This window comes from Micropterus dolomieu, linkage group LG17 (assembly GCF_021292245.1).
Source record: "Micropterus dolomieu isolate WLL.071019.BEF.003 ecotype Adirondacks linkage group LG17, ASM2129224v1, whole genome shotgun sequence".
NCBI classification, from domain to species: domain Eukaryota; kingdom Metazoa; phylum Chordata; class Actinopteri; order Centrarchiformes; family Centrarchidae; genus Micropterus; species Micropterus dolomieu.
Window position 1 is genome coordinate 23,572,219 of NC_060166.1, and position 11,708 is coordinate 23,583,926.

General features: G+C 40.4%; 1 protein-coding gene across 1 annotated transcript; it reads left to right on the plus strand.

Annotated features, from left to right (window-relative positions):
• The first annotated feature begins 426 nt into the window (after window positions 1-426).
• si:dkey-202l22.6 (interferon-induced very large GTPase 1) lies at window positions 427-9,053 on the plus strand. Its single transcript, XM_046074203.1, has 4 exons — window positions 427-469; window positions 3,867-5,460; window positions 5,803-8,799; window positions 8,912-9,053. The coding sequence occupies exons 1-4, from the start codon at window positions 427-429 to the stop codon at window positions 9,051-9,053; spliced, it is 4,776 nt and encodes a 1,591-aa protein (XP_045930159.1).
• The last annotated feature ends 2,655 nt before the right edge of the window (window positions 9,054-11,708 follow it).

Consider the following 11,708-nt stretch of genomic DNA (forward strand, 5'->3'; position numbering starts at 1 on the left):
GTAAAACTGAGGAGTAATCATCTCAATGTTGAGCTGTCAGTGGTGTGCTTTATCTTTCTGACATTCTCCTGATCTGAGTAGAGGATACTATGTCAGTATTTCGTGTTCAGCCAGTCATGATGCAGGTTTTATTGTGAACAGCAAAATAAAACTGGAACTTGCTTAATTAAGCATTTCAGGAAGATAACATTCCAGACCAACCTCTTGAGACAGAAGGCTACACCATTATTCTAATCTACTTTATGTTAGACAACAGAGATGTTCACATTTGCAGATCCGTATGTTATAGACCATAGAACCTTGCAGTAGTATTCATGTTATGCATTTTAATCGCAGGTTTCCAGTCAACACTCCTGATTCTTAGTGGCTGACCAGAGAAGAAAAAAACTTGTTTACAACAGAGAGAAGCGATACTCTGGATGTATCATGTCTTTTAAGTTTCCAAAGAGGCTGAGCAGCAAAAAGAAAAGTATGTTTTTTTATTGTTTTTCAGTTACTGTGGCATCATAGAAATGTGCATTATTTTTACCATTTTTCAACTTACCTAAATATGCTAAGGATAATATTTTTAAAGAAATTGTAGATGTCTAAATGTTCTACACAGATGTATCCTACCTTATGCATTATATTGTTTAAAAAAAATAATCTACTGTATAATTTTGAAAGAAGGTATCCAAGCAGGAATAAATGTAAAAAGGTATGACTTTCTCATTCTTATGCTTGTGGCAGAGCAGTAGTGTGACCTTTAGAGAGGTCAAACCATATGCTAGCTAAACAATGGTTTGTCAAATCTGACTTTGCGTAAAAGTAAAGATCTACTCTGGTTGACAACGGATGCACATATTGATTATGTAGTGGAACAACGGTGTGGATTTGTGCAATTTTTATTAAATAAATTTGGAGCTACTCCAAATTCCTCCGTTCCTCTCCCAGAGAGGCGCAGGGGGTTAAAGATCAACTTCAACAGACTGCTGGGGAGACCCCAACGGAAGGGGGGGGGGGGGAGTTGCTTTGTTTAAGTGCTGATCGTAAAACTGGCACCTTTTTGATCTACGAAGCTGATAACGCGGGGCCTGACTGTTAAACTGACAAAGGGACACGAACCAGCGATTGCATTTCCCTGAACAGCCTATCAAAACTGGCCCCCCACACGTGTAACCGTGGCAACTGACCTTGATCTGTGTTTCATTACCGCATCAAAGGGATACCCCTGTCTCACCCAAGTTGTGACATAACCCAGGAAGCCAAACTTTAAATAACCAAAGACTGGAGTCTCAAAAGACTCAAAGCATTTAATTAAGTTAATTAAATCTTTAGTTACCTGATTACGTTTGCCTCTATTTGAGTAGTTATGTTAATATGTTGTTGTTATCTGTTGTTGATATTAGTGCTGAAAAGAATCTAAATAAGTTACTTTTGCAGTGTTTTTTATCTTCAGCAAGACACTCCCTCATCTAATGTAATCAATGCTTGTTCATAATACTTTCTTACAAAATTCCTTTAGAAATGATAATAAAGGAATGTTTTACTATATTCTTAATCGCCAGCTTGAATTTAAGGATGAATCAACAATATTCCCCGGTTCCTAAGGAGAGATGATCTTGGATTAATCTAAGCTTTCCTCATGTAACCTGAGCTCCCCCAAGTGGACGAAATAAGTATTACATACCCTCGTTGGAAATGCCGTTAAATGTATAAATATCCTGACCAATAATGTGACAATTGTTTCCTGTTACCAAATGCTTAACTTAGAACGGTACAACTGTTCGACCATTGAGGTTCGATTGTGGAAAATATTTGATTATAATACGCGCAAATAGATTTTCTTTTCTTTTAGACATTAAGTTTAGAAAGGCAGTCCCTCGGGAAACCTGAAACGCCCTCTGGGGAACCACGCCCCAGACAACAAAAGAGCGACACGCGACGTCGTTCGCCCTCTTCTCTTCTCTTCTCGGCTCTCTCCCTCTCTTCTCTGCTCTCTGGACGCTTCGGCACGCGTCAGGCGTGCCTCGCCAGGCAACGCCCTAAGAGTCGGCCAGCCCTTTGTTCGCTTGAAGCTACACACGCGAAGTGCCGCGACATCGATCTGCCCCTCAGTTTGTTTTATTTTCTTTCTTTCTTTTGTTTTGTTAAAGTAAAATCAGTCCGTTAAGTTACACTGGACTAATTCAGGAAAGACCAAGTTCCATTTTAAGCTTTTTCGTCGAGCCAACTTCACCGAGGTCAGACCAAGCCACGTGGTCTCGCCAGCGGCAACGAAGGAAACCTGAAAACAGCCGAATTTCCAGAGGAAGGACGGCGTTTTCTTCAGTCAGACATGGAGAACCCCGGAGAATCCCTAGCAAAAGCCAGGATCGGGCAGCTAGCGTGGGACCCGTGCAACAGACCAAAGCAGGCCGACAAGCCATAAGACCTAACCAACATTCTGTGGTCAGAGATGTACCGAAATGTTAATATTTCCTTTTAATTCCTAAATTCATAGCTTACTTTCATTAGTTCTCCTACACTGTATGAGTCAAATGCTTCCCACAATCGAACCTCCAGGCTCATTGTGCCGCCATTGTTTATTTACCCTTTTATATCACATTAGTTAGAGAATAAATTCACTGCCTATTTCTACGTCCCTGCCAAGAGAATTGACCCTTTATATATGAGACTGACTGATTGATTTAAGATAATTGAGCGATTATTAACTAACTGATCACTAGTAATAATTTTATAATTATTAAAAGCTACCTAGAGGTCCGGAGACTCCTGGAACGAGGAATAATTTTGATTTTATGAATATTAAAATTCATAATTGGGTATTAATTCTCATAAATTTATTCAAATGCATAACTAAATTTAAGCCTGCTACAATTATCACGTGTGCAGTTCTGCAGACAAATCAGTGACACCTTGTATAGACACTGCTGCAGCAACCCAAGCCAACACACAACTGTTACCCCTAAAATGTGTCAGCTTATCCAAATGTGTGTACATTCTGCTGTTGCATAATGTGTGCATAACAACCATGATACCAAATAATTTGGTTAGCTGTCAAGTTAAATTTGAGGAGGTCTGTTCCTGCCATTAATGATGGCAGAAATAATTTTGGGCATGTTTGAGCCTCCTGTGATTTCTGTGGCGTTGGAAACTAAATGAGATAAAACCTGCAGACCAGAAGGGATGGACTTTCAGGATTGCTGAATGTTTTAATGTGTTTACTCATTAATGATAATTGGGTTGGTGGCAGCAAGTGTAAATTCTGATGGTTATGGCACCACGGGATGGTCTGTTCAGGGGGAACACTGCTGTTTTGTTTACAGGTACATCTGAGACTCTGAGCTAAAATGTAATGCTTAATAAAATGTTTATAATAACTGTTAATGCTCTCTGGTACATATAAGTTTAACAGTTTATATGCAACATTAACAACATTAATAGGAAATGTATTGACAGATGACCATGACTTTTTAGATTTTTTCTTCTGGGTTATAATTAAAAAGCAGAGTCTCTTGTTAAGATGGACATACACTATGTGTTAATTGTCTCCGATGTAAAGCCAAAACTCATGCTTATGTGCTCACACTGTACAGTCCGATTGTCAAGCCACAACCTCTGCACTCACACTGTACTAGTAAATAGAAAATAAAAGGGCCCATTGGCCCATTCTGGGCCGTTCTCAAAGATTTTCAAAGAACTAGAACATTTTTTCCACTTTACTAAATACATGTTTCTTTTTTTGATCATATAATTATGTAATAAATAAACTAAATAAATATATACATTTTTTACACTTACCTGGATCCAACTATATTACTGCCTAAGGTTTAAAAATGTAGCTAATCCTAAGCCTGATGATTAACTTGTTTTTTTCAAACCAGAACCTCCAAAGGACAATGCCCAGGCAGAGGTTTTAAATATGCTGGGCCTGGAGGCCTTCTTGACTACACCACTGGACCCAGCGTCTATGTTAGACATCAGCACTTGGACCCTGGATACCCAAGCTCCTCTAGAGCCCAAGGATCTACCAAATGCTTTCCTCCAACACCTTTGGCTGCTTAGTCCAGATGCCCGGAGTCCTTTCTACAAACCTCCACATGATGTTCTGAACAATGCCAACAAATCACCCGAGGAGATAAATGGAGGAGATAGCCAGTGTGCCATCAACCCCCTTGATCTAGTTACAGCTGTCTTTATGTCTGCTAACACTTTTCTTCAGCAGGAGATGACTGTGCGCATGGTGCAATGCCAGTTTGCTGTGCCCCTGGTCCTTCAAAACATAAATCCAGTAGAACCCAGTCACTTCCTTCTTTGGCCTTTGAGAGGTGTTGTGAGCCAATGGAGATCTCACTTTCCGGATAAAGATAATAAGGTCTACGAAGGACATTTGGCAAGCACAGACATGCCAATGATTTCTTGTGTGAAGCTTGGTCATTGTGGTGTCTCCAAGTCAAAAGTGCTAAACAATGTTATGAGTAGACTCAGAGCTCCCAAGGAAACATTTCTCCACAGGGGGGTGGATGGAGGACAGCTGCCCCGAAGACTCTCCAATGGCCTGGTAGAGATTGGATGGTATCTACCCAGTGGAGACACTGCTAGAGATATTTTCCCTGTCCCTGTAGTCATCTCTAACCTACGTGGTGATGCCAGTACACATGAAAAAAACCTCAGTCTTCTATGTCAAGCGTCTTCAGCTGTGGTTGTCTTCTGTGGGGATCTTGGGGAGAAAGAAAAACAAATTCTTGCTTCTTGTAAGGATATGGCAAGCAATCTCATATTGATTGACCTATCAGACACTGAGCAAAATGAGAACAGAGTTGTGGGGTTTGTTGATCAGAACCTTGAAAAATATATGGGGCTTCCCAGAGGATCAGTGCTGCAAGGGAGAGCTTTGAGTGAAAAGGAACTGGCTAATAGACTGTGTGATACCCTGAAAGATCTTTTGCCAGATAAACTGAAACTTGTTACACTTGAGGGAGTAGCAAAGTTAGCAGAGGATCTAGGCCTTAACGTGGATGAGGGGGCAGTCTGTAAAAAGGCAATGGCTACAGTGGAGAAAGTACTGAAAGGTTTAGATAAGGGATCTGATCAATTTAGGAAGAAACAGCTTCCTCTGCAGGGGGCTTTGTGGAGCAAACTGGCTGAAATAGAAAAGGAGGAGAGAAAACAGATAAAAGAAGGAAAAAACATCAACCCCCAACTTCAAAAAGAAAAGAAAGTCATCTTGATAGAATTGAGCAGCTACAAAATGACCCCAGCAATGAAGATTTTCACAGATGCGCTTTGCACAACAAATAAAGGGGAGAGGACATATTTCCTTAGTTGGATGAAGCTGAAGCTTCAGCTGATGCAAACTGAAAAACAGAACAGTCCAAAAGATCTATTCACAAACCTGCAGACAGAAATGGAAAACTGCATGCCCGAACATTCTGATGAGCTTGAAAATGCAATCAATAACTACCTAGGGGACAGTTTGTACACAGATTCAACATCTGAACAGGAAAACACTGAAGAGCAGCCTGTAAATACTAAACTGCAAGTTTCTGAGCAACAGTTTCAGATAGGCCAAGAGTTAGACCATGTTTTACCTAAGTCTACAGAAAAGACCATGGAACCACAGTCACAACAGAAGGAACATCTTGTGTCCACACATGATCTAGCCATAGAGCAGCAGTTACGTATGACATCCAATGGAAAAGAGATTCAAGATGAAGAAATGATTGAAAATGGAAACTTGAGCTGCCATGGGGAACAGCGGGATAAACAAGAGCTGACACTAGCTAAGTCAGATTCAACTTCTTCTACCAAACAACAAAGGTGCCAAGATTTTTCCTTTAAGCATCCGGAAGCCTCATGTTCACTGCCTTTTGAACCTGATCTGGCGTTACTGGGGCTTGAGCATTTTTTGCGTGAGATGGGCCTAATTTTTGAGCTGACGCACATCAGCCCAGGCAGTGGGAGCCAGAATGTGTTGCGTCTCCCCAGCTTAGCAACAGACCTTCTTCTCTATGGGATTCCACTTGAACTAATGGATGGCGATGCCTCAAACATCCCCATTCACTGGCTGGGCTGTGTCTTTGCAGAACTCAAACGCCGCCTACCTCAAAAACAGTGCAGGGTCCAAGCGCTGACAAACCTTGGAGTACATCATGCAAGGAACGCTAAGGTTCTTTCTGCATTATTTGGGGTGAAATTTCCTGAAGGAAGAAAAAGATCCACTAGAGGGTTGTACATGGCTGCCCTGTGCCTCCCCAATAACCTTAGAAAGGACATGGAGTGTGATTTTCTATTATTAATTGATGCAGAAGGTCTCTGCTCAATATCTTTACACAACAAAAGAAATACGCTGATCCACGACAATGAGATGGCCACTGTTGCAACAGGATTGAGTGATGTTTTAATGCAGAACATCTCTTCACATGCGGGTAGCGAGTTTGAAAGTAACTTCACTGTCATAGTCAATGCTCTCCTACGCATCAAAGAATGTGGCTCCATCCCCATTTGCCAAGTCCTGGCCCAGGATGAAGGAATAAACAGCATATTACAAGCCACACAGTTGAGCCGTGTATATGAGATGCTTCAGACTGAGACTGGGTACAGAGGAACTAACAATTCTGATAACCATTATGGAAAGACCACAAACTTTGTCAAAGGACCTTGGTACAATATGTCTCTCTCTGAACCAGTTGGTTCGCAGTATAGTAAGGCTGTGTTAAACCTTAAGCAAAACTTATTTGGGGCATTGAAAAGGTGTGCAGCTAAGTCCAAAGCCACAGGTCTGCCCGAATTTATGAGTCGTTTGATTGCTGTTTGGGATGCAGTGACAGCAGAATCATTCTCCATTGGTCTGCAAAATACTGACAAAGCTTTAGCGTTCTCTTTATTTTGCACAGAACTTTCCCAGTGGGAGGATAGTTTCCTGGAACACATGGAAAGATGGCTTATGGGGGTAACAGAGAAAATCTTAGCCACAAAGGCAAAGGGTTTAGATGCTGCAATCCAAAATGACCTTCCAAGTGAGTTCAAGGATGAAGTCAGAGAAGAAGTCAAAACACAGGTGGACAAACTGAGGTCAAAAGCAGAGGCCTATTTGATGAAAGAGGACCTTCTTAAAATGAAGACATTCATAATGAGTAATATGGATGACCTCCAGGAACAAGTAACTGAAGAGATAATACAAAGGATGGAGACAGTCAACGAGAGCCATTGTTATTCCACGCAGCTGAAAAAATTTGAGACATTACTGAAAAAAGAACAGGAATCTAAGCTACCTGCACTGATAGAGAACAGCAGGTCAACTAAAGTTCTCTTTGAAGATACAGAACTAGAAGAGGAGTTTGAGAGTGTGTGGAGTAAGACATTGTCAAACTTTGACTTCAGGCCTTCAGAAACAGATGATATTACTACAAGAGTGACAAATATTCTAAAAGAGAATCTAATCATCCGTGGGCTCCAGAAACATATAACAAAACTTGAAGTCCTCGGCCAAAACCAGACATCTAGCTTCCAAGTTAATGATGAGCACTTCGGATACCGCAGCAGATTAAAACATATGTTTGAAGACAACAACAGACCAAACAAGTTAGAAGCTCGACAGGTAGCATGCAGAATCATAGATGAATACAATCAGTTTGTAGCAGATAAATATAGCTCACCAGCAGATTTCTCTGACAGCTACATTACAAAACTGTTAGAAAATGTTGAAAATGCTTTGAAAGAAAAACCTATGGAAATAAGATCAGCTTTTGAAGTTGATCTGAAGGTTTATCTCTGCAGGGCTGCTTGCCAGGACTTCCAAAAACTACATGACCGCTATGCCAAAGACAGAGAGCTTTTGACATGTCTCACTGCAACCAAGAGTATGTACTTGGCTGAGTTTATCTACCAGTTCAGGAAGAGAGACCAGTGCCAGAGGGTGGCTCAAGCATTCACCTCAATGATCATCAAATCTACGGTGTTGGACTACATCTACAGACCACTGGGGATGCATATTGTAGAAGAGATCCAAAGTAAAGCTCTGCAGTATCAGTCCCCACGTGCCTTCCACCTAAGGTTGCTGGAAGAGCTGATAAAAGAAGACTGCTTTGAAAGCTTCCTGGAATATTTGCTTCACTATGACAACTTCAGACTGAGGAAGATCCAAGAAACAGTGGTGGCTCACATCTCTGAATCAAACAACTTGGGAAAATGGAGGCAACAGAGGCTTGGAGAAATTATAGGAAAGATTGCGGCAGCAGTGAGCCAAACGGCAGAAGGTACCAATGGAGTATTGAGTGATGCAAAGCCACTGTTGGAGAGAGTGTGCCTCACTTTAGAAAGAGACGGAGGTGTGGATGTCACCAAAGCCGCTTTGGATGGGCCTCTGTTTGATATCACCACTGAATGGGATCGCTTTATCACATGTTTAATGGAGTTACTGGCTGCCATGCGGTTGGAACTAGCTAAGGAGTTCTCCCAAAATGGGGATATCACCCAACTTCTTCAGTGCCTTCCAATTCAGCCCCAGGAATCCCTCTTCAACAGAGTGAGAGGCTGTGACAAGCAATGTCCTCTCTGCAGAGCCCCCTGTGAGTTAGAGGAGATGGGGCATGAGGTTCACCGGGCTCTGCTCCACAGGCCCAAAGGCATGTTCCCCCATGACTCGGACTCTCTTTTCTGTATCAGTTGCGCTGAAAGCATGACCAAGGGCAACCCAGACCAGAGCAAGGACATGCACGACATGTCTGTGGCATGCAGGGTCCTCCATTTACTCTACCCAGACTGGAGCATCTCCCCTGAGGACCCAAACAGCCAGATGCCTGATGTTTACTGGAGGTATAGTGAGGATTATTAAGGCTTAATTATTATAATTGGTTAAATGTGTCTCTTACATAACATTTGTTATGTACAGTATATGCATTTTTATATGCAAAACTTTAATTTACAGGTATGTGTTGGCGAGGTTCAATGAGAGATTTGCAAAGGAATACAAGCAGGAGCCAGCAAAGATTCCTGAGGAATGGAAGAAGATCACTAAGGAGGAGGCATTGTACAGCCTGAACGAGGTCTTCGTCACTGGACAGTGCTGAAATAAGGGCTGCCCTGTGCTGTGTGCTGTTTTGATCATATGACATTTTATTGATCAAGTTCAGGTTTTATCTGGATTAGAAGAATTTCACAATTATCAAAGATGTTGATGATAATTGTAATGACGAACAGAAGGTTAATCAAATGGACCATTCAATGACATCACACTGATAATGATAACTGATTTGGTTTTGTTATTTGCCTTTTCTTTTTATCGTTTCCTTAGTAAGATAATGTCTTTTGTGTAAAATATGCTTTTATATAATATTCCTCCATATTATCTAGTTTTATTTTAGTTTTCTCCACTGCTTTCTGATCTGACAAGAAAATGTGAAACATTTTAAGGTATTACCATGCATTCAAAACCAACCAATGATTAAAAAAACAGTAATATTAAAATATAGGTTGTTTGCTTTTTAAACATTTGTCATTCAAAAGAAATATGAATGTGTTGTAATTTAGATAAGGGCAGAAATAATAAATATGTCAGAATCTACACATCAAATGTTTTATCTTATCTTTTTCCCCCACATAGCCTTGCTTATAACAGTGATTTACAGTATGTATCAGAATGCAGTAGCTGTTGCAAATTGCAGACACTGACGAGGAGGAACAGGCTTACGTCCGAGCATGAGGCAAGAGTCCAAACACAGGTTAAATCAGAGACACTTTAGAGCCTAAAAAAACTTTGGTTAAAGCCAACAAAAGGCAAGGTAATCCAAACACAATGGAACAATCCAGAAATCCAAGGGAAACAGAGCACAAGGCAGAACACTCAACATCAGACAATGACACCACAAGGACTGAACACAACTGAGGGCAATATATACAGGGCCACACACACACACACACACACGCGCGGGCAGGGCACTTACAGTTTTTTTCAATTGCTAACCTGCGTTGGTCAAAACTGAAGTCACATTGTCTAAACTCTTCACACAGTCAGCGCAACAGAAGTGTATGTGGACCAAACTGTGAATCATTTTTCATTGCTTTCACACAAAATGCATTCAATGACCCCTTTCTCCAAAATTCATGAACTCTTCTCATTACTACTTCACCACCTGCAAAACACTGTCTATCTGCAGCACAATTTTCAAATGCTAACACATTGTGTCCAAAACTGTTAAAAACACATTCAAAACAGATTGATGGTAAATGTACTGCATTTCTGCAGTGACCAGATTGAAATAAGTAGAAAATCTTAGAAGGCAGGCAATATCACTTTTGGAAATCTGAATTCGGTCAGCACAACGACAATTGCCAGAGTCCTGGAGAAACATAAAATAAGGACGAAGCAGTTGTACACTGTACCATTCGAGAGAAACTGTGAACGTGTGAGAGAACTCCAACATAGATAACATCACCAATGATGGTTTGCTGGGGTTTGTTTCAACTTACAGTAAAATTTTTCACAGTTTACAATACTATCCACAGATATAGAACAAATAAAGGATATTGAAGCAAATTGCTGCATTTCTGATGCATTCTTGTTACATATACTTTAGTACCATCAAAGTGAAAATATGTTATTGTTATTGTATAATGAAAACCTAATTTATTTGCTCACGCTTCAAAGATAAAAGTTCTTCATTTAGGTAATGCTCCCTGTTTTTAGTGTTTTGTAGGTCAGTGTGTTATGAGCGAGACTGTATGCTTTCTAAATGAGAATTGTTGCCAGTGTTTTGGTTGAACGAGTCTATTTTGAGATTTGTACGAAGTGTTTTGGTGGTTTGAGTGACTTTTGGAGGTCAGATTAACTGTTTGGCCAAGATGCATGTTGGTAATGCAGACTGTGTGAAGAGTTTTGAAAAAGTGGCTTCAGTTGTGACCACTGCATCTTAGCAATTGAAAAAAAACTAATCAAGGATGAGGCACATAAGAATCAAGTAGACAGGAAACAAAGCTAGACAAAAACACAAATCACTACAATTACAAAATAAAAACAGGAAGTAAAGCTACAGACAATACACAAGGATATATGTAACTAAAGTTTTTTTTCAATTGCTAACCTGCACTGGTCAAAACTGAAGTGAAATTGTCAAAACTCTTTACACAGTCAGCGAAACAGAAATGTATGTGGACCAAACTGTGAATAATTTTTCATTGCTTTCACACAAAATGCATTCAATGACAACTTTCTCCAAAATCCATGAACTCTCATTACTACATAACCACCAGGAAAACACTATATATCCAGCACATTTTTCAAATGTTAACACACGGTGTCATAAAACTGTTAAAAACACATTCAAAACAGAGTGATTGCAAATATCCTGTATTTTTGCAGTAGCGAGACAGATATATATATGGAAAATCTTAGCAGAACATTTACGTACAGTTTATGTTTACATTTAAGTGCATAGAGAAATGTGTGTAGTGTTCTGAATGTGGTATTATTGTAAAAGTAAATTACTGAGTGCATTTCTGATTACAGTTTTTTTCGATTGCTAAACGACAGTGAGCACAACTGGAGCTACATGTGCAAACTCTAACTACAGTCTGCACTACCAACAGTCACCTGAGCTAAACAGTTCACATCACCTGCAAAACTCATTCCAAGCAACACAACTCTTAACACATGGCTCAAAACAGGCTCAGTGCAGCCAAACACTATGCACAGCCCTCACAGAGATAACACACACTGTCACTCAGAA

Bases quoted from the DNA above. Each gene is read 5' to 3' on its own strand.
- si:dkey-202l22.6 (XM_046074203.1), top strand. From the start codon at position 427: ATGTCTTTTAAGTTTCCAAAGAGGCTGAGCAGCAAAAAGAAAA. The intron at 5,461-5,802 runs GTACACAGATTC...CAAACAACAAAG, and splicing joins AACTACCTAGGGGACAGTTT to GTGCCAAGATTTTTCCTTTA. The intron at 8,800-8,911 runs GTATAGTGAGGA...TTTAATTTACAG, and splicing joins ATGCCTGATGTTTACTGGAG to GTATGTGTTGGCGAGGTTCA.